At 32.8% G+C, this 24,126-nt stretch overlaps 4 protein-coding genes across 4 annotated transcripts; all 4 read left to right on the forward strand.

Moving 5' to 3' along the window:
* Positions 1–131: 131 nt before the first annotated feature.
* Positions 132–5,040, forward strand: LOC145620223 (F-box protein SKIP23-like). Its single transcript, XM_081674860.1, has 2 exons — positions 132–1,486; positions 4,831–5,040. The coding sequence occupies exon 1, from the start codon at positions 240–242 to the stop codon at positions 1,464–1,466; it is 1,227 nt and encodes a 408-aa protein (XP_081530986.1). The 5' UTR covers positions 132–239; the 3' UTR covers positions 1,467–1,486; positions 4,831–5,040.
* Positions 5,041–8,793: 3,753 nt separating this feature from the next.
* Positions 8,794–10,266, forward strand: LOC145621223 (F-box protein SKIP23-like). Its single transcript, XM_081675961.1, has one exon. It carries the CDS (start codon positions 8,970–8,972, stop codon positions 10,146–10,148), a length of 1,179 nt encoding a protein of 392 aa, XP_081532087.1. The 5' UTR covers positions 8,794–8,969; the 3' UTR covers positions 10,149–10,266.
* Positions 10,267–14,542: 4,276 nt separating this feature from the next.
* LOC145621507 (F-box protein SKIP23-like) lies at positions 14,543–15,821 on the forward strand. The gene has a single exon (XM_081676239.1). The coding sequence runs from the start codon at positions 14,577–14,579 to the stop codon at positions 15,780–15,782; it is 1,206 nt and encodes a 401-aa protein (XP_081532365.1). The 5' UTR covers positions 14,543–14,576; the 3' UTR covers positions 15,783–15,821.
* A 5,060-nt stretch (positions 15,822–20,881) lies between these two features.
* On the forward strand, positions 20,882–23,100 carry LOC145620664 (alpha-amylase-like). The gene is made up of 4 exons (XM_081675369.1): positions 20,882–21,008; positions 21,391–21,523; positions 21,926–22,734; positions 22,839–23,100. Exons 1-4 carry the CDS (start codon positions 20,916–20,918, stop codon positions 23,088–23,090), a joined length of 1,287 nt encoding a protein of 428 aa, XP_081531495.1. The 5' UTR covers positions 20,882–20,915; the 3' UTR covers positions 23,091–23,100.
* Positions 23,101–24,126: the final 1,026 nt, after the last annotated feature.

Here is a 24,126-nt window from a genome sequence, read left to right on the forward strand (position 1 = left end):
GATCTGGGTTTTGGACCGATTCTTTCAGTCCAAATTTCCGGTCAGTTCTGGTCTTGGAACGATGAACAACCCTAGACCACTCCGTATTCATTTACTGTATTTTATTTTTTTAGGGTTTCCAATTTTAGTGATTGTGATTTAGTGATTGTGACTTGTGAACCTTACATTTTATTTTTTTACTGGTTGAATTTGATTTTGTTGATTAAAGTTAACTTTTCCTAATTGTTTTACCCCCTTATATGTTATATTCCGTACTTAAACATTTCCTCCCTATGCACTTCTCCTCTCCATCTCACACCTCCAATTCTCTAAACAGAGCATCAATGGCGGACTGGTCTGATCTTCCCAGAGAACTCCTCGATGAAATCTTAACCCGCCTCGATTCCCCATTTGACGCCCTCCGATTCCGCGCCGTCTGCTCCACGTGGCGCCAATCATCACCATCCAAGCTCAAATCCAACGGCCCACAAACCCCCTTCTCTCTTCCTTCCCATGGCATTTCCCTCTCCAAACGCTCCATCGTCGTTCTCTCTCCTTCCGAAACCCCCATTTCTGAATTACCCGACAATGACTATCCCAATTCATGGGTAATCAAAATCGAAGAAAAAAACCCTAATTTCTTTCACATTTTCTTCCCTCTTTCATGGACCCAGATCGATCCTTTACCTGAAGATTTCCCAAGGGTCATGGATCTCTCGAACATTCGAATTCGTGGATTGGGTTGTGAGTATTTTCTTCGTTATACTGATAAAATTTGCTTTAGGGGTAATTTTCTGAATTTGCTTATAGAAAAGGTTGCAATTATACCAGGAATAAATGATGATGATTTTTTTCTATTGACTATTCATGTTTCTGGGAAATTAGCATTGTATAATTCTGTTAATAATACATGGCATATTATTCCTGATAAAATAGACGTACCTTATGATGATATTATTGCCTTTAATGGGGAGTTTTATGCTGTTGATTATACTGGGAGGATTGTTTTGGTTGGATGTGATGATGTTGATAATACCGCGATTTTATTGGCAACATCTTTTGGTGGGGGTGATAAGAAGCGTTTAGTAGAAGTTGGTGATGAGTTAATGTTGGTGGATGTATACATGGGTCTTCCTCCATGGGAGTTTGCTCATGATATGGAAAATTTCGATGGATATGTCACCTCGAGGTCCAAGTGGTTCAAGGTCTATAGGTTGGATAGGAAAAAAATGCGGTGGATTGAGGTTAAAGACTTAGGAAACTATATCTTGTTTTTGGGTATGCATTCTGGATTTTCAGCATCTGCTGCTGATTTATTGTGTCATAAGGGGAATTGCATATATTTTTGCTTCCCACACGATATCTACCCATCACATTTCGATAAAGATGATGTCTTCAAGTTTCATAGCGGTGGTGTGTATAATTTGGAGGATGCTAGCATCACTTATACGGACCTGTTTTGGCCTCCTCCACCTTGGATTGCTTAGTCTTATCATCTTCTGGAGAGGTACGTGGTTGGTGTAATAATTGTTTTTGAAAGCTGTTTTGCTTTTTAGCTTGGTGCATTATATGCTTAAATTACTATTGCCCCTTATGAAATTCCCTCCGTGTTGTGCTATGTGAAACCATATTATGCAATTCACAAGTTTCTATTAACCCTCTTCAATGATGCAAGTGGAAAGGGTGGTTGGGGTTATTCTTTGTGATTTGCTTATGTGCAACCTATCCCGTATAGAAGTTGAGGTTTTTCTATGTGATTGGTTTATGTGCAATCTATGTAGTTTCTGCTGCTTTATTCCTTGCAATTCTTAGTGATGGTAGACTACACATTTCATTTTGCAGAACCAGTTCTTTCTTTTTATCTGCAGCAATTGCTGTTTTAACTTTGATAGCTTTAAAAGATGAATGCATACTGACATTATGCCAGATTATGCACCTTAATTCGTTGGCACTTTTCCGCTTTGCCCAAATTCGATTGACATTGTTTGAATAGCAATAGCAATTTTCTATATTAATCACCTTAAAATAATAGAAGACTAGTTTTTATAGTGCGAGCGAAACTTTGCTATAGCTTCTGTAAGGCTTCTATTGAATGCACTCTTTTGATCTTGATCAATTTATATAGAAGCCTTGGTAGATAGTGGTAGTAATTGTGTAATATGAGTCGCTTGGATGTTCTTTGGGAAAGATTTGGCCTTGCTTTTTTGACCCTATTCTGTAAAACAAAGAGTTTTACCACAGTTGTTTATTTCGATAGTACTTGATTGGGTACAGGAACACAATTTGCCACCTAGTTTTGTGAATTAGGTCAAAATGTATTAATTCGCCTTTTCTAGTTTGCAAGGATTAGATCATGTAATACTGTTTTTATACTATGTTGTACTCAGTAAAAGAAAGATATATTGACTATGTTTTATTGAAGAAATGTATATTAACCCTAGCTTATAAAGGAACATATTTTGAAGCTAGTTAATTATAGTGAGTATTAGATTTACTCAGGTTTTCCTTCTATAGTACTTAGAGCTCATGAGGTACGGAGTATTGAAAGTTAGCTTATTTAATTCAATTATTTCCCTTCGGCCTTTTTTCTCCTTGTGTATGGTTGTCTATTGCTGAGTTTGCCCAATCCTTAAGAATATCATGCAATATTTTCCATTCTACTGAGTACCTTTAGATATAATGGGCTGTCAATTTCATGTATTTATGGATTAAGCAGATCCAAGAGCAAAACTTTGGTTTTTGGAACTTTTATCTTGGTAGACATATCACTTTGTGCCTGATCGGTATTGAAATTATGTTTGTGCTGACTAAACAACCCACCCATCAATAAGACTATTCTCTCTTATTTCTTTATCTACCTTTTAAGTTAACTCTACATCGGTGGACAGACCTTGCCATGTCAGGTATAGCTCTATTATAGAGTAGCCTTCAATAGGATACATTTTCAATTCCAGTGGCCTTTTCCCTCTTATCTTGCTCCAATTAGTCCAATATATAGTTTCCCTCATTACTTTGTTTTCCTTATGTAGATGAGCTACTTAGGAACTTCATCTTTTGAGATTCTCGCAACACCTCCCAGTATTTCGGCTAGAATTCTTTAATTTGTATAGAGCTCGTCACTGGCGTTGACATATACTGACCTCTAATAGTACCTTGTGCAAATTCCAGGACAAAAGAACTTAAATATCTAGCTGTTAACATAATTTAGGTTTACAGACACAAAAAAGATTACTGTCTGTAACATTCAAAGGCAGAGCAAATACTAGAAACTTGCTGTTTTCCAAAACAGCATAATACTATATCACTGTTAGTGTTATTATTGTTTGAGGACTTTGAACCTCTTAAGAATTCCATGATTTCTTTTTCAGCAATCCCATTATCTCCACGTAGGTGCAAGAAATCAAGCAGATACCTCTCATGATCAGACCGTTTCATAAATCCAAAATGATCTCTTTACAAATTTGTTTTGTCAACGCATGTGAAGCTTCCATGACATGCTAAAATTTAAGCAGAAAGAACAAAGCAACACCATGAACCAAGTAGAAACTAAGCTAACTAGCTATAAAATCAGCCAGGAAATGATGAAACCCCAACCACCCAAATAAACACTTATTGAATTCAAGAAATATATGCAAAACTGAAATTATGCCCACCTAGAACTCTACAAGGTGCCTTCATGTCAATTGAACCAGAAGCAAAGAAAATACAAGAGCCCAAAGCCCCAAACTCTTTTAAAGGCAGGATTATCTAAAAGGCTGAAGTTTTAGACAAGGGAAGCAAACACCCAGGAAAGGAACAAAACCCTCCAATTACAACTGCGTCAATAATTGGCATGGCAATTTAGCTAAAGTGGTTAAAATTGAGTGTTGAGTTATGCGGTTGTGCCTACTTGAGCCATAAGTTTGAGTGGGTAAGATGAATTTAGTTGTTGAGGGATGGATGAACTTGAGTGGATTTAGGGTGCTAAGAGGTTGAGCAAGTGTTATGATGAAATTTGTGGTTGCAAGAGGGTACTTTTTCAGTGCTTTTCTCCCTCTTCTCAAAACTAAGTTGTATTAATTCATCTTTTTCATTTTTATTTACATTTTCTGTCAACTGAGGAGCAATACTGTAATTGTTATTTTTAAGATTTATGGACTGAAAAAAAAAAAAAAAAAATTATACTATTTCATCTAACTGGTGTTTAATATGAATCTAGGGCTTTGTAGGGTGTGTGCCTGTGTGGTGACCTATGTTACTTAAATTCGAGTATTTATTTTTTTTGTGACTGCTTGGAGCACTTGGTAAATTGGCACCATGTGTATGAACTGATGGAATTTGATAAGCCTTGATAGAAACTTGGTTTTAATCTTTCTAGAAGCCCCTTCCTCTCTTCTTCTCTTCATAGGGTAAAAGGATTAAGGTAAGATATGGCCATTTACCATATTAAAAAGTGAATTTTGTACTTCCTATGATTCTTTTGTCATGGCGACCGTTTGAGATATATTTATCTGAATGGCCAAACCAGTTTTCACATGTATGGAAAGGTCTTCATAGTAAAGCATGTTATTTTCTTCCCCCTGCCCCTAAATTTCCTGAAATGAAATTTCAAGAATTCAAGCTGCACCTAAGATGCCTTGGCTTCCAAGCTTGTTATTGTTGTGGCCTCATCTGTGTTCTGTGTATCGACATTTTGTTTAGGCAAAGTATTGGTTTTAGACAAACATTAGGGACCTACAGTGGCTACAGATAAATCTTTTTGGTATTTTGGAATGTGATAGTCTTGATAGTGAATTATGAGTATTTAATGATCTTCTTCTACCTTTTACTCCGTAGTAGAATTTACAAGCCGTCATGTCATATATTTTACAGGAGAACTTATATTCTTGATGAAAGTTCAAAGAAAGTTTGGAGCCTAGGTGGTCATCAATCTCATCATCCAAACAGCTTTAACTTTCAAGCTTCAATCGTCAAAAATGGCTTCTTCTTGTTTCCTAGTTTTATTTACTGTGTATGTAATCGATTCTTGTACATAATTGAATAAATTATCAATAAAATGCTTCAACAGGTTTTTATTGCCAATTTGCCATCCATTTGAGCTTAAAGTGTGGACTCTAAGTCCATTTGAATTCCCATTTAACAAAATGTTTATTGTATTATTACTCATGTAAGAAGTTTCCCCGAAAAATTGGTAGATTTTCCAGAATCATGAGTAAATGCTTGGGAAAGAAGGGATGACTGAAAAGGAAGCGATTCCTTTCAGACACAACAAATTTTATTTTTTTATTTTTTATTTTTTTTTATAATTGTATCAAATCTGCCGGTCTCCATAAACTTTTCCAAGAATGTGAAAATCTGCTCTTTTTTACCCCCTTCTTTTGGACCCAGCAAAATCTTGTCTTGTTAATCTAGACTAGACTAGACTAGACTAGAAAAGCATGTTTCTAAAGTAATTCATCATCTTTAGTAACAGTCCTTGGTCTAGTTGTATAGTTGTACTGTATGCAATTACTATGTGTTTTCAATTTTCCACAAAACGATATGCACGTTTTCTTATTCTTATTTAGCAAATTTACACCCATCTTCTATTCCAGTTTCTCAGATACCCTAATTTTCATTCATTGAACCTTTCTCCCCTGAACTTTTTTCGAGCCTCGATATTATGATTATGAGAGAGTGAATTTGAAAGAACTCAAATGATCCCGAGTGTAATTAGGTGGTGCGTGACATTGTGTGAATAATGTGATCCTCTAAGTGTATGTACTACCTCTGTATCTTATTTTGTGCAACAAAGAAATATTTTATACCTCACAAATAATACCATTTGTTGCACATAATAAGGGCATGTTCACATTTACTGAGCTGAGCTGAACTGAACTGATTATGAGAAAAGGAAATTAGGAGCTGAACTGAACTGATTGGAGCTGAACTGAATTAAAGTGAACTGAACTGAACTGAAATTAAGCTGAAGTGAACAGACCTTAAGAAACGGAGGTAGTATAAGTCATACTCCGTGATTATATTTTAATTTTTACTCGTATAAACTACTCCATAACAATTTAATTTAGATGTTATAACATGACGAATAAATCTAGTCAAAAAATTTTTGTGTCCATCTATCTTCATGCCCCTAGCTCCAATTGTCTCTAGCTACATATTGAGCAAGTTCATGTGATTCTCAAATCGAGCTTCTTCTTTTTTTTTTTTTTTTTTTTTTTTTTTTTTTTTTTTGAAACCCACGTCGAGCTTGATTGTGCTTAGCTCATGAAAATTTTAAGTTGGAGTTTGAATAGTTCACAAGTTAAAGAGGCTCATAAACACCCTTTATTATAAAGATTATATTTTTTATGGATGTCATCTTCATTTTGCTGTGGATAAGACCTTTAATTTTCTTTGTGTAAGACCTTTAATATTCTTTGTATAAGACCTTTAATTTTCTTTGTATAAGCAAAGCAAATTAGGAAATGGGGAGGAAAATGAGGTATCTTCTATACTAAACCAAACAAAGAAAAATCATAGAAACGAATTTTCCATCCTACACTAATCACTTAATCAGTAAACACAGCCATGAAATAAAGAGTACTTTAAGCAAATTGGGGCCATTTCAGTGTGTTTGTCATGGTAATTTCATTTTCTCTTTGAAAGATGAATTGACTTTGCCAAAAGTACCCCTTTTGCGTTAAAAAAGACTTTGCCAAAAGTCCTGATTCCTGCATCACAAGTTTTTCTTTTTGAGATTATACTTTAATAATTGGGCTTTCTTTTGGTTGGGGCCGGGGGTTAGAGTGACATCAGTTACACTGTTGTGGAATATAATATGGCTTCCACGTAAGATATACACGAAACACGAATACTCACCCGTTTCACTAAGGGTCTGTTCACATTTACTGAACTGAACTGATTAGAGCTAAACTGAACTGAACTGAACTGATTGGAGCTGAACTGAACTGAAATTAAATATGAACAGGCCCTAAGATTGTACGAGTAATCTAGTATTTGAAGATGTTTTTTTTTTTTTTTTTTTTTTTTTTTTTTTTTTGAACTTTTGTTTTCAACTAATTGTCCCATTTCACTAAATTGTATCGTAGAACCTATTATTTGAAGACGCTTATATGATAGTTTATCAATTGTTACATGTTTAGCGAAATGAACAAATTATTCCGTACAAAAATAAGGAACAAAGACAAATCTATTCTGTTGAATCCCGTTGTAGCCTACTTATGAGTGTCCCACATTGGAGAAAGAGGAGAGAAGGTTCCACTTTATAAGGTAGAGGAGTACCTCCTACTATTGCCAATTGGTTTTAGTATGAAAGTTCCAAAGCCTTGTTTGTGGACCTAACTCTCCTCCTCCTTGTTCGGGTTGCCCAGGCCCATTTCATATTGTTTCGAAATTAAACATATTTCGTGATATGTAATATCTGTTTTATGTGGTGTAGAGGGAGTCACAATACTCACAAATAAAGAACATATGAAATAATTAAATAAGTATGATTGGATTTCATTTTTAAGGTATCAAACTAAAACTGAACTAACTACTTGACAGAATCTTAATAAATTTTAGGCTCAATTATTTTCTTTTGACAGGAACTTTATGTTCAAGATAGTACAGTAGTTTATATGACCATGTGTTTTGACCAAAGTAATCTTTAGATCAATTCTAAATGTAAGGAAATTAATGTATGGCCTGCAATTAATTTAGTTCCAGTCTTCCTTGACTTCAAATTTTTCAGTCTTATTATTGGCCTCTGAATTTTCTTTTACTGTCAAATTAATCTAAGATATATTTAAGTATTGATGTTTGTATTAGACATTTAGACTTAGACTTACATGAGTAACACAGCTAACACCTGCCTATTAATTAAGTCTCAAATTTGGATCAAAATACATGATGAATTGATGGTTTACAATTTGGTCTGATTCAAAGTATGTTATTGATTGACCTTATTATGAATAATTTAATTGAATAATGTGACAACTCCTATACATGTCTAGTTATCATATTTGGCGTGATGGTTGGTTTAACTTCCTAAGCAAAGTAGTAACAAAATGTTGCCTTTCCTATAAAAAGTTTGTCGTCTATTTGATAAGTTAGTTGAAATTTGTCTTATTACATAATTTGTAAATAATCTTAATTATTGGTTCTAAATCAAGTTTTTACTAGTTTCCTGTCTTTAAATAATTGGCTATATTTAATTGAAAGTCATTTACATAATTAAGTTAAAATAACACAATTTTTTTTTCTTTACCTATTTTTTCGTGTTTTTGTCATTGTGAAGAAGTTAATAACAGGGTCTGTTCTGATTTACTAAATTGAACTGAACTGAACTAAATATTTTATCAGAGGAGGAAATTAGGGACTGAACTAACTGAACTGAAATAAACTGAATTGAACTGAACTTAAGCTGAAGAGAACAGACCCTCAGGGCCTGTCAGCTGAACTGAACTGAACTGAATTGAATATTTTATAAGAGGAAATTAAGAGCTGAACTGAACTGAACTGAATTTCAACGTAAGAGAACAGGGCCTCAATATTGTCACTATTCTCACTAAGGATTTACGACTAAGTTGAATGGTTCCAAACTACATCTAAAAATGGACTATTATTAACTAATGAAAACCAACAAAATACCTTATAAAAATATACTTGTATAAGGTATAACGAACATTATTGTCTACATTGACTTGACCCCTCCCAAATTCAATTTGGCAGAAATTTCTAACTAATTGCTTACTTTGTGTTAGTTGTGTAGTTGTGTGTGAAGTTGCGAATATCAGCTCTATATATTTGTTTAAGTACTCACCCAAATTTCCCATCATTTCTCACATCCACAATTCTCCATCCATACTCTCTACTTGACTTATATATATATATGTTCTCAACCTTCACTCTAAAATTCAAATAAAATCAGCAAACATTATTTAGGTTGTCCTTCTTTCAAATAAATCTTTGCCTGATTCTCTTTTCTAATATCGAAAAAAAAAATACTTCCTCCGTTTTTTTTTTAAAAAATGGCAGATTGGTCCGAACTCCCTTCGGAGCTCCTAGAGCTTATTTATAACCTCTCAAACACTTCCTCCAACACTCGCCAATTTCGCTCCGTTTGCTCTTACTGGCGTTCCTCTGTTCCTGGCAAACCACCCGCCAATTTTTATCAGTCTCCAACCATTAAATTCTTAGGCTCTGAAGCCCACGACTTTGATCTTCGACTCATCAAGCAAACTACCTACATCATTTCTCTCTTGTCTGACCCCAACTCTTGTTGGGTGATCAAGACAGAGGAACATAAGCCAGGGGTGTTACGCCTCTTGAGCCCATTTTCGAAGAGCGATTTTATTAAACGCTTAGATCGTAACATTTTAGACCTTAGTAATGTTAACACCTTTGAAATTGGTCACGAGTTCGTTCTCCGTAATATCAGCGGGAATGATCATGCGATGAGCTTGTACAACATGGATGATGAGAAAGTAGCGTTTGCTACCACGGGTGGAAATGACTCTTTTATCCTTTTGTCTACTCAAAATTCCACGGGTAAATTGTTAATGTACCGGTCTAATATCCAAGAATGGGCGCTTTTGGACGATTTTGCCCTTGGGTTTGATGATACGGGCGAGTTCGTTTATGACATGTCAATGAGATATGTTGATGTGGCGGAATATGAAGGGAAGTTTTATGCTGTGACAAATTCAGGTCGAACTGTTGTCATTGAATATGACCGTGAGGATGAGATTTTGGTTGAGGTAAACTTAATGGTAAAGTCGATCATTGGAGGGAATAAAAAATGTTTGGTAAAATTAGGTAATGATCTATTGCTAGTAGACTTATACACCTCTTCGGACAAAGGATCGTGTGACGTCTATGCAATTGATGTGTTTAAATTGGATAAGGAGGACAAAAGGTGGGTCTTGCTTAAAAGTTTAGGGGGTCGTTCGATATTTCTAAGCAACTACTCTTCATTTTCTACTACTAGCACTAATTTGCATGGTCTTAAGGAAAATTGCATATATTTTTCCTTCAAGAATTTAGGAAGAGATTTTTCAGAGAAAAAGCAAGGGAATATAGAGGATATTGATGGCGTAGAAAGTGGTGGAATCGAGTTTTTAATTATGAGATGGGGACGTTTGAGTCATTGGAAGAAAAATTTGAAACTTCAAAGTTCTGTTGGCCCCCTCCTTCTTGGGTCAATTTAAAGTAAATTATAATGTATTAATGTCTTTTATAAATTTTGCACTTCAACTTCTATGGACATCTTTAGTTTTCAATCTATTTTATTTCTTCAATTTCTTAGCATTGGATTTAATTTCTTACTCCGATATACAATTTTTCCGTTTCATTTTTATTGAAACGTTTCTTTAAGACATGTTTGTTAATATACAATTTTATATCTAATTATTGATAAGAAAAGATTATAAGAAATTATTATTTAAATTCATTGTTAGACGAATTTAACAAACACGTAAATAGTTCTTTTTTGCTCAAGTATAAATCATAAGATAAAATTAAATACCTTATTTCAAAGATAAACTGTATCAACTAAAAAAAACGAACGAAGTATATAATACAAAGTCGAACATGTGAAAAATATAAATTTAAAGTGCACATTGCACGTACTTTGCTGCACTATATATAGACCTATTTTATATGAGAGTTTTTTTAGTCAAATGGTGCAAATAATAAGGGACATAAGGAGTAGGCAAGTTTGTAATACATGGCCACGGGTTCATGTTAAGTTCATGCTTGATTAGAGGTAATCAAAGTTAGCCCAACCCGTTGACCTGCCCCGATTTTGGACAGAATTTTTAGGCCTGAAAATTTATTTTTTTTTTGGGCGGGTTTGGAAATGCGTATTTAGTTGATTTTTTTTAAGGCTCAGCCAGAAAATGGCCTGAAAAAATTTCAACCCGGCCTTACCTGAAATGTGGGCTTAACTTCGGCCCGTTCCGTCCAATGATCACCTCTATGCTTGACCCATGATTTTTTTTCAAAGCTAATGAGGCCATTGGTCCAGGCTTTGGCAAAATTGATGTCCAGCTTGTACGGGATGGTACAATGGCTCATTTTAAGGCCCAGCCCATCTCTGTATTATAGGATGCCAACCAAAAACAAAACAAGTCAACAGTACATAGCTAGGCTAAAGGCGTCGGTATTGACTCTTGACTATTTGACCATCAATTCTTCGGTTGCTCCCCTAAATGGTTGGACATCAAGTTTGCCAAAAATTTGTTTTATTAAGCTTATTCAAAATTCAAAAAGAAAAAAAAAAAAGCTTATTCAAAATTCAAAAAAGAGTTGAGATAATATACATTAGAAAAACCAAATGTCAGTATTTTAAAACATTTACAAATTTAGACAAATGAAATTGTGTTTAATTATTTCATACAGAGTATAGGTTCAAATAAAGTTTTCGAAAATAACATATCCTTAGTCTTTGTTGGTTGATATTGCAATACACAAGACGTAAATGTTCTATGGGATTTTTTTTAATTTCAATTATCAAATAATTTGCCAAACAAGGCTTAGCTTTTTTTTGTAAGAAAAAAAAAAGGTAAAAAAAAGAGAGCTTAGTTTAATGATAAGAGTTTAGCCTAATGACTTAAAAGTCATATGATCAAATCCCACTAGGAGCTCTTTTTCATTAAGGGCTCTTTACATCCCAATTTACTTGTCTTGTAGCGTATACTACAGCACACAGACAAGTAAATTGGGATAGAAGTTGTAAATACTACTAGTGAAACTTTCTTTTAACCACAATTTTTACAAAAAGTTACATTTACATGCTTAATGACTTCAAACATATCAAGAAATAAAAAGTCTCCTTATTGACTGTGAAATTACCTCTTACTTGTTAGAAACTACAGTACATTTGTAGGGCATGGTAATTATTGGTAAATGTAATAGGCTTTTTTTACAAATCTTGTATTGGGTCTTCCCCTAACATTCAATTCCCATTCATTTAAGTTATGGTTATTAGTCTTATTACTTTTCAAAATAAGTTATTGGTTTATTAATATCTATCTATAAACCTATACTAAAGGCGAAACCTGGAATGACACTTGTCATTTCCTGGTTAAAAAATTTCCCACCTTTTTTTCATTCCTTTTATTTTATTTTTTATTTTTTTATTGCCATAATAGTTATTTCCATTTTAACAACATATTTAATCTGATTATATTAAAAAAAAATCATACATATATTTTATAACTAGGAAATTTTTAGCTACAAAAATATTAACATAGATAGATTAATATAAGGTATTGTAATATATTATTTTTCAAGATTATTATAATATTATCAACATCAATTTTTTTTTCTCCAACTTTTATCATTTGATAATAAAATTTATTTTAATTAAAAAAGAAAAATCATTTGGTAGTGTACTTTGTATAATTTTGAAATTACGTTTATAAGAACAAAATCATTCTGTTATAGTATACATGTATATTTTTTTATACAATCCAACCTTTACGTATTTGGTATTGGTATAAACTAAAATTCAAGTTATTTTATTACAAATAAGTTTTTAAGATAAATTAATGTTGAATTTACACCATTATTTATAATTTATTTGTTGTAAAATTTTATTAACACCGTGCATGGCACGGGACTTAGCCTAGTTAACTATAAAATGAAATATAACAGTATTATTCACTCACGCTAGAAAAGTATAGTATTATTACTTTTTTGTTGACAAAATTAATGAATTCAAATTTAATAGTTAGGAGCAGCAGCTAGTCTTTGGCCGCGAAGACTGCTATTATATTCAAAAAAGATGGGCAAAGGAGAAATCTTGACCTATTTAATAGAGTTATTTGGAAGTTTACCACTCATCTCTTTGGTTTATTCGTTCTACTTGTAATTTTCTAGTGAATAATCTTCTTAAAGCTTCTTGTAGTTTAATAATTTTATATACTTCGTATTATATATGTTTGATTTTTATTTACTCCGTACACAAATAACATAATTTATTTACAATGTAATTATTAATTTTGACTATATTTCTTCTCTTTTATTTTTTATTTTTTTTAATTTAACTCATGCAAAAAAAATAACACTACTCGTAATATGTAAAATATTGTTGGATTGATTAAAGTAATATTTTCAAAATGTAATTTTTTATATAGATTTTTACTAATAATCTATATAAATATTAATGATCAAAGCTGTATTTTGACAAACTAAAAAGTCAAAATGTTACATCTATCGTAAAATAATGGTAATATACATTTTTCTTGTATAAGTTAACATTAGACATATATACGATTAAACTTTACGCTATCAAACATAAAAAATCAAATTGTAGTATTGCATAAGCCATAAGCCATAAATCCGGCCTAAGCATATACGAAGTATAACACTAAATCCTGACAAGTTAAATCTCTATTGACAGGTATAAATTTCTTGTTCCTTGTTGGTGATTCTCCACATTTTTTTTCCAGCTTAAATTAAATTAGTAGTTGCTCAAAGTAGAATAGTAGAGGTTTGCTTTAGCATATAACCAGTCACAATAGTACTAGTACAGGTCCTACTTAATTTTAGTTTTTTTTTTTTTTTTTTTGACAAGAACTTAATTTTAGTTGATAATACGTTTAAAATTTAAATTGCCTAATCCTAGTACGTAGTTGATTTGTAAACTTCTACTCTAATTTTACATAAGGACTTTTCTATACATTACATTAGGAATCTTGTCAATTTAGCTTGTTTAGTGTGTGTCGGAGCAACTTTAGTCTTTAGAGCCATTATTTTTGTGAATATAATCTTCTCATATGTATTTATTATTCGATATTTAATGTATAACAATATTTTAATCTTATTTTAGCAAAGATTTATAAAATTTGACATCAACTACAACTCTACAAGCAGTCAAGTATACATTAAACAACAAATTCAACATGGTCACATATAATTTTTTTTTTTCTTAGGCCATATTATTTGTACATAATTAACTACATAACATCATATCACAGTCGTACGGTCAAAATTGGAGTTTAATTAAAGATTGAAAGAAATACGGAGTACTCGGTACATAACATTTACTTTCAGTACGTGTATCTGTGTTAATGCACGAAATATGATCCAATTTTACGGAGTATCTTTTTTTTTTAAACAAGGATTCAATTTATCCTTAAATAAATATAGAAGTAAAAGTTAAGAGTAATTTAATTATTTGGTGTTAAATTTGTAAAATCCAAGAGTGAGTTAAATTAATGATTTTGCTTAGCTGGTTTTGGAAAGTGATGGCTACACTTTATAAATTCCCAAACAGTAGTGAACCAACATAAAAAGTGACTCACCTTTTCCTTGTAATATTCTAACATGCGATCAAAACCTTTGTCCTGATTCTACATACATGCAATAAATTGCGTATCTTGATTAGGAGTTTAGGACATAAAATTGACAATAATACTAGTACTATTGACTATTACTTGAGATTCGCCCTCCTTTTTAGCTTTGATTATTTTTAATTATTAAACACTTGTATAATTTTCTCAAAAGGTGGGCTGTCACATTTTCTTGATTCCATTTAAATACTCCATCTAAGTAAGCACATTTCTATTCAACATATCAACTCAATATATACCTTCTACTTCCAAAACCCTAAACACCAACCTAGCTAAGCCATGGCATATTGGTCTGATCTCCCTCCGGAGCTCCTCGATCTCGTTGCCACCGGCTTTGACACCCCGTCCGACACTCGTCATTTCCGTTCCGTCTGTTCCACGTGGCGGTCTGCCATCCCCAAAACACTACCCATATTTTTCCCTTCTATAAAATTCCTTAATTCTAATGTTCATCATTGTGACCTCCAACTCACCATACACACATTTACCCATCTTTCTCCCTCTTTTGACGACCATGATGGCCCCGGGTGGCTCATCAAGACCGAGGAGCACAACCCGGGGGCGGTCCATTTGTTCAATCCTTTCTCTAGGACCCTCATCAAACAGTTAGCTCCGAATCTTCCTAGGAAGTTGGATCTAACCAACATTAAAATCAAGGAGTTGGGTTGTGAGTATGTGTTACGCAACGTTAGTAATCCTAGTACAGAAAACATGGATTACTACAACATGGAGCATCAAAAGGTAGCTGTTACCTTCCTTAATTCTAATAATGTTAACGATTACGTTATTTTGTGTACACATAACACGGGTAAGTTACTCATGTACCGGTCCAAAGCCGAATCATGGACGTTTTTGGATGATTACACTTTAGGTTATGATGATCGGAGCATATTTGTTAACGATTGGTCGTTGCACTACGTCGATGTAGTAGAGTACGACGGTACCTTTTATGCTGTTACAAACTCGGGTAGGACCGTAGCCATTAAGGTTATTGATTCTTCCGTTACAGTAACATTGCTAAAAAATGCTATTATTGGCGGAGATAAAAAATGTTTAGTAAAAGTAGCGGATGATTTGTTAATGGTAGACCTGTATACCGATATCACTCCTAAATTGATAAAGGTACACGGGGTTGAGGTTTTCAAACTCGACAAGGAGAAACAAAAGTGGGATTTGGTTAAGGATTTAGAAGGGCATGCAATTTTTTTGAGCAACCATTCTTCATTTTCCGCTATTGGTTTAAAAGGTTGCAAAGGTAATTGCATATACTTTCATTTTAAGAACTTAGACAATAAGGATTCATGTTATTCGGAGATTAAAGTGGGAGATTTGGATAAAATGGATGATTTTGAGTGGAAAAGTGAAGAAGTTGGTGTTTTTGATTTTGAAAAAGGAATTTTTGGGCCGTTGGAAGAATATTTAGAAGATTCTAAGCTATTTTCTTGGCCTCCTCCAAGTTGGGTTACATTGGCTCGTATGACATGAAGTCTTCAATCTTCGTTCATTATTGATTACTTCCTTCCTTTCAGAGTTCTTTACATTTTTTTTTTTGGTTGGCAAGGAGAAGGTCGATCCCTATCAGGCCGGAACCTCTCACAGGTTTTTTACATTGGACTCCGATCGATGCATAGCTGAAGCGCTGAGCTAGATGTACGTATTCAATGATAAGTTTTTTGCTCATTTTATAATTTTAAGATGAGCAAAAAACAAATAAAAAATAATGATAGAATAAAAATAAAAATCAAATGAGCATAAGAATATCTTTAGCTAGATAAAACCTAGCTCGGAGGAAGCATGCATATAAAAATATTCAAATCCCTTCCAATCTTGATTAAGAATGTAGACTTTAATTCTAGGTTTCTTTTTTATTTTTTTTTATTTTTTTTTTTTAATATTGTGCAATTTTTTTTTTATCCTTTCTTCTTTCATTATTTATATAAAATTACTTCTATTGGTTCCCCATGGTTAATACTTGTCTATTTGTTCAACAAATATGTATAGACGCCTAGAATTTGTACTTGTATGAATTTGTCCTTACACTTGTACTACAATAGTACAATTTGCTTAATATACTTTCATTATTTTTTTGTTAATGCGTAATTAAAGAAAATAGTTGGAGATACATTTTGATAATTCCGTAAGATGAAAATAAGCAATATATTACGAAAAAATGGAGTATTAACTCAATTAGCCGGCAGATTTACAAAAATTAAAAATGTAACTACATGTATATCATTACTCCGTACTATATAAGTTTACAAAGCAAATACGAATAGTAGTCAAGTCCGACTATTTATTTTTCAAAAAAAAAAAAAAAAAAAAAGTCCGACTATTTATGATCGGTCAATGGATCATTAACTATTTTTTTCCCGTCTATCATTCTTGATCGTTATGCATGTGTAGTAAACGTTACTAGAAATTCTTGTAAATAAAAGCGCAGACTTGGAGCCACTTTTGACTATAGTACTTGCTGGAAGATATGTTAATTGAAGAATAATGTGTATTATATAGTCAAAATGCATGAACTTTAATTTAATTTGAAAAACAAAATTAAACCAAATTGAGATGATCATTTATATATGGACTAAATGTCACCTATTATCATAGGCTGTTAACAATAAAAAATTAAATTATAATCATATCTAGCCGCAATTATTTCAACTTATACATGCTTATAATGGAAAATTAAAGATTGAAGGCATGCTTACAATGAGTATTGGTATTGAATACGAGTAACAAACAACTAGGGATGTCAATGGGGCGGGGTGGGGCGGGGCGGATGTTGGCCTTCCCATCCCCATCCCCACCTAATATTTTCATCCCCATCTCCATCCCCATCCCCGCGATGGGTCCAATTTTCATCCCCATCCCCGCCCCACCGAGTACAACTCTAAAACCATCCCCTCCCCACCCCCACTTGGATATCCATCCCCACCTAATCCCCACCAAAGACCCGCCTAATCCCCACCCAAGATCCACCTAATTTCCGTATTTCAAATACACAATCCTACATAATTAATTCGAATTATAAGATAAAACATTCTACACACATTTTTGTGTCACAATATAAGTGTCGTAAAAAGTATTATAATTAATATTGTATTTCAAGTAATTATTTTATAAATAGTATAAAAGTATGTAATTTTGCTTTAAAAGATATATTGATGTGGGTATGAGGTGGGGATGGGGTGGGTATGAAGTGGGGCGGGTGGGGCGGGGCGGGGATGGGGCGGGTACAACTCAAAATCCACCCCCGCCCCATCACCCATGGTGGGTATGGTTTTTATCCCCATCCCCGCCCCACCACCCGCTAAACCGAGACCCATCCCCGCCCCACTGGGGCGGGGATGGGGCGGGTCTCCTACTTGACCCGCCCCACTGACATCCCTACAAACAACTGTACAATGTAATTATATAATATAAAAAAAAAATCCATGTAATAAGTGCGTGATCTATTTATCTATTATTTCATTCCACTATCTTTTTATTTTTTTTATATTCTACGATGTACGAGCACTTATTTTAGCAACCTCATTATTATTCATCTCCTAAAACTATACTACTCAAATTTGTACTACATGGCCAAGAGATTTTTTTTTTTTTTTTTTTTTTTTTTTTTTTTGGGGGTTAAGGAAGGGATCGGATAGAGTATCATTTTATTCATTAAAATTATAAATAAATGAAATAAAAGTAGATTATGACTTGAATGAACAAATCATCATCTAATTAAGTCAATGGCGGAGAGAGGCCGGAAATAAGAAGTCACGATGTATATAAAAATAATTTTTGTCTATATTAATACTTTGTACTTCTTTGAAATCAATATTCAAGGTGATTTAAAGGTGTTCAATATTAAATAATTTTTCTAAGTCATACGATCTGACTTGTTAAACACCTTTTAATATAATTGGATTATATAAGGGTGTTTAACAATGTCAAATCGTATGACTTAGTACATAATCCCATCAAATTTGTAAGATAATAATTGGATTGTATATCTCTTACTCTAAATTAAACTTAGGATTTCATGGAATCCATAACGTACTAAAGTATACAAAATATAAATTCATTGTCGACAAGAATTGGAAGTCCAAGTGATAGATAATTTACGTTAGAAAATCTAACCCGTCTAAATTGGACGAATATATATATACATTATTTACTAAGCATGCAGTATATCTAGCTGTGGGATATTGACTGACATTATTTTCTAATCTCGACTATGTTTATTGGATTTTTCTAACTTTGATTTCATAAAATTTGCCCAATTTTTGTTTACTTTTACTTTTATTCACAACCCATACTTAGTATTTAAATATTGTGATACATACATGAACTGTTTTCTTCAATTAGACAAGTACAATTTACGAGTCTATAGTGGCAACCTTGATCAGTTTGCAATATTGTCTTAAACAATTGACACTCAAAGTTAATAATTTGATGATTTTGTTTACGGGCTATAATTTATAAATCTAAAGATTGTTTAATCTAATATGACATGAATGACTCATTGATAGTGATGTTGACATATCAATTAAAATTATTGTTTGAATCTTAGGTAAGTCATTGTTGGCCGATGAGTCCAAGCAATTGGCTAGTTATTAGTTTTCCGTCTAATACTGTTAAGAAAATAATCCACATATGACATATACGAAGTATAAGTTAGGACTAATTATTCCACATAAAAAAAAAATAATAAAAAAAAAATGGAGAACCCCTGTGGGCTGGCATGGCCCATACAACGAAATTCTTTTTAACCAACAGGTGAGGCCCATATTATGTTCATGTTCGAAATTCCCTGGCAGCCCAACTTATTTTAGCTACAGTATTAAATTAATTTGAGAAAGTAGAATAGGAAAACTATCAAGGGTAAATATTGGTGGGATTAATAAAACAAAACATATATTCCTCATTTTTTTAAAACTAATTTATTGTGAGACCTTCTCACACTGGCTTATTATGAAAAATTAAATAGGACGAGTAATTTTTTTTTTCATACATGAATTATACAATCGTTGTGATTATAGTATTGCGATACAAGATTATACCAAAGAAGGATGTATATTAGAGTCATTAGACGAATTAATCAAATGATGGAAGCACATATATTAACCTTAGATGGAGATCTATTCATTGCATTCCACTGATCGATACAAGTAGAATTTGATCTACATTTTTTAGCAGTCCCATGGCTGTTCAGGTAATTTTTTATATTTTTTTTATCACTTATTCTTAAAATTTAGACATTTTCTAGCATGGACATTTTCGATGGCCGTTATAGCAGTTACTGTGATCCTTATCCAACAATAACAATTGTCAATTGCATCATAAAATAGATGAGACTAGCAATTAAGGAGCAAGCAACAAGGTTTAGCAATTCTAGAAAAATCAAGCAATCCTATTGGGAGAAGGAATCGAACTAGTTTAGGTTATGATAAATGGGTGATGCACCTTCTTTATATTTTCTGTAACACCTCACCATAATTCACTGCCCTATTAATTGCCATACAAAATCAGCAGAGCAATTTTGACTCAATCATAGGTGGTTCAAATTACATACTCATTGTTGTTTAATTTACAAGATTAAGGGCTTGTTCACATTTACTGAACTGAGTTGAACTGAACTGAATTGATTGGAGCTGAACTGAACTGAGCTGAAATGAATATTTTATGAGCGAGGGAAATTAAGAGCTGAACTAAACTGAACTGAACTGAACTGATTGGAGCTGAACTGAACGGAACTGATTAGAGCTGAACTGAACTGAACTAAACTGAAATTAAGTAAATGTGAACAGTCCCTAAGTATTTTACTACTTGTTTTCCATGATTTTGAAGCAAATCCTTGGTCAATTATCTGATTATACTTAATTATATATAATCTTGTTATTAAAAATTAATTAATTAAAATCTTACAAGAATTCACTTATAGTTTAACTTGTACCATTTATATATTTACTTTAACTACATAATAAATACAAAAAATGTTATTGTAAAAATATTGTTGGATTAGTCTTGTTTTATAAATAAAAATGCCACTTTAATTTTTATAATATTTTAATTAACAGTCTTATAAAGAATGAATCGTTAAACTTAAATGTGTTTAAATAAATCGAAAGAAACAATTAAGGCTAGATATTATGGGACGAAGGTCGTTCCCATATAGTGTATAGTGTACAGCATAAGAACACACAGAATGGAGATATACTTGCTTAGCTTAGTACCATGCATACTTGATCATTTTTTTTTTTTGTCAATCACTACATAAATACGTAAAAAGCTATGAAAAATCTCCCATAATCTAGTATCAACAAATAATTCAAGTAACCAATTTAATTTCTACATTACTATTTACAAGTGGCCTGTTATATTGGATAACATACAGCCAGTAAAACAACTTGCTTTATCACTACCGCAAGCAACCGTCAAGGTATGTGCCTATGCGGCTACGTATTATTTATCAACCAACTCTTATATTATTGGTTAAATTCATAATTATATTATATTTTAATATTTTTCCCATGCAATTTTTCTCCTATATATACCTCTTTTGTTTGTTCTATATTTCATATCTTATTTTGTGATAAGCAAAACTGCAATATAAAATAAATTAGAGTGAAAATGAAGAGTTCCATGAATAGTGTCACTCTTTGTTGCCTCTTTTTCTCATTTTCTCTTCTCTTTAACTTTGTTGCTCCTACCTTATTGTTTCAGGTATATATCTAGCTTATGTATGGTTTCTTAAGTTGGTTAATCGATTCAAATTACAAACACGGATATATTCCGTATAAAATTTTTCTATATTAATGAAATATTGCATAAAAAAAATATTGGTGATCAATGAAATAAGATGTACGTAAAAGCTACTAATGTATGATTTTTTTTTATTTCCTTTTTTTCTTTCGTAACATGTACATGTATAATTTATATTAGCAAAATGCGGTTTTGACTTGCATGGTCATAGTACTAACCTATGATGATATGAGTACATATATATAATTGAATTGTAGGGTCTTCTTTAATTTGCTCAATTAAGTTTCTAAACGTACAAATACGTGGTTTGCTAACAAGTTTTGTGATTCATCAATGTGGTTAGGGTTTCAATTGGGATTCATGCAATAAGCCAGGAGGGTTGTATAATTACCTCAAAAACTCGATCGACGACTTGGCTAGAGCAGGGGTTACCCATGTCTGGCTCCCTCCACCATCTCACTCAGTTTCTCCTCAAGGTATACAATTAGCTAGTGATCATGTTTTGCAATATTTTTTTAGCTTTATTAGTAGTACAAAAATCAAAGTAATGAAGCATATAATTTCAGTCCACACAAATTTTGCCAATATTGGCCTAGGCCTGAACATGACATTGTGTAGTAACACCGTTTCGACAGTATGTACGAAGTACGCCTACAACAAAAAAAATACGGTCTATTTTGATCTTAAATGATATAAATCCATTCTTAGTATTCACAATTTCTAACAGTCACATTCATTGTTGCACAATTAATTGTACTAGACTGTAGACCCTTTCACAATTTAATCAAGTGATTAATGTTTCAACGTACCAAAACATATTCTAATAATACTTGTACATCCCATCTAATGTTTTATCTATATGATTAATTGATTTTCAGGATATTTGCCTGGAAGATTATATGATCTCGACGCATCTAGATACGGCAAAGAGGCAGAATTGAAGAGCTTGGTTAGCGCATTCCACCAAAAAGGAATCAAATGTGTTGCTGATATAGTCATAAACCATAGGTGCGCTGATAAACAAGATGGACGAGGAGTTTACTGCATTTTCGAGGGTGGAACGTCTGATGATCGCCTCGATTGGGGTCCTTGGGCTATTTGTAGGGACGACACTCAATTCTCCGATGGAAGCGGGAATCTAGACACCGGTGCTGGCTATGGTGCTGCCCCTGACATAGACCATCTAAACCCAAGAGTGCAAAAAGAGTTGGTGGATTGGATGAATTGGCTTAAGGCCGAAATCGGGTTTGATGGTTGGAGATTTGACTTTGTTAAGGGGTATGCACCTAGCATAACTAAAATTTATATGGAAAAGACTTCACCAGATTTTGCTGTTGGAGAGTTGTGGGACTCAATCAACTATGATCCAGATGGTAAGCCTGACTACAACCAAGACGGGCCGAGGAATGAACTAGCAGGGTGGGTGCAAGCTGCTGGTGGTGGTGTTGTTACTGCATTTGATTTTACTACCAAAGGTGTTCTTGGTGCTGCTGTTCAAGGAGAATGGTGGAGAATGAAGGATTCTAGTGGTAGGCCTAGTGGACTAATTGGTATTATGCCGAAAAATGCTGTTACTTTCATTGATAATCATGACACTGGATCTAGCCAAAAGTTATGGCCTTTCCCTGCAGACAAAGTCATGCAAGGGTATGCCTACATTTTGACACACCCGGGGATCCCATCCATCGTAAGTACTTTTATGTGTTTTTGCATTAAGATATATATCATGTATGTCTATTATACATTCAGGTGTACCTATACTTTTTTTAAATGAGATTTTTTGTTTTGCAGTTCTATGACCATTTCATCGAGTGGGGCTTGAAGGAAGAAATTATAAAGCTAACATTGATTAGGGAAAGGAACGCAATAAGTGAGACAAGTAGTGTGAATATAATGGCCTCGGATGCAGACTTATATGTAGCAATGATCGATGGAAAGATTATTGTTAAGACTGGAACAAGATTCGATCTTGGCAATCTTATTCCAGCAAATTTTAAAGTTTCTACATATGGAAAAGACTATTGTGTTTGGGAGAAGCAATAATCCTAACTAAACATGCCTATGCTCAATGCATATACAACTAAGAAAAACACAATATATATAGATATTAAAGAATAATTTCAAGAAATTTGTACCATGGTTTATTCAAAATCATGATGAATTAGTGACTTATCAATTGTTTCCTATTCGAAGGTTATGCTTAGCCTCCTCATTATTGTTATATTGTATGACCTATGATATCATGTTTGATTTTTACTAAGAAAAATAATATCGATCAGTATAATAAATTGCCTTTATTATCAGATCAGTGTCTCAAATTATATTTGTTTGCTACTTTTGTTTGACTGCTAACCAAGGTATGAATTTGTTATTACATACACCATACATGCAACCAGTCCATTCATTACTCCAAAGGCTTTAAATTGCTCGATCCAATTTTGTAAGTTTGATTGATTAAATTGAGCAAGTCTGAGTGGTCAGCCACCGCTATAATTTCCGGGATAAGAAGTTTAAATTTCTCTCTATTTCTCAATACTTTAATTACAATATATGATCGAATGTATAAGATTGTCAAGCATTAATTTGACGATTAATTATTTAATTATCTAATATTAAATTTTCAAAAACACACATTTAGATTAACTTAACAACAATTAATTTGGTGTGACAATTATATTATGTAATAGTAATAGTAATAAAATAAAAATAAAAATAAAATTAGTTTATAAACAATAATGCAAAATGTCGAAATGGTACATATAACCAAAAAAAAAAAAAAAAAAAAGAAAGAAAGAAAGAAAGAAAGATACAAGTTGTTTCCGAAAAAATAATTATAATAAGTATGAATTAAACCCTCGCCCCCTGTATTGATTAAAGGTACCATGGTCTTTATTTTAATTGCCAATATGATTATATGAATATGTGCAATCTGAATATAGACATTGGGACACACTTTCAATTCACACTAATCAATTAAAACTTTTATAGTAATAAACTTTGAATTTTTTTGCTTCGCCTAAAGTTAAAAATATCATGACATGATTGAACTCTAATAATCTGGATTGTTCTGATGTAATGT

The sequence above is a fragment of the Chenopodium album genome, chromosome 27, assembly GCF_948465745.1.
Source record: "Chenopodium album chromosome 27, dcCheAlbu1.1, whole genome shotgun sequence".
In the NCBI taxonomy this organism is placed as follows: domain Eukaryota; kingdom Viridiplantae; phylum Streptophyta; class Magnoliopsida; order Caryophyllales; family Amaranthaceae; genus Chenopodium; species Chenopodium album.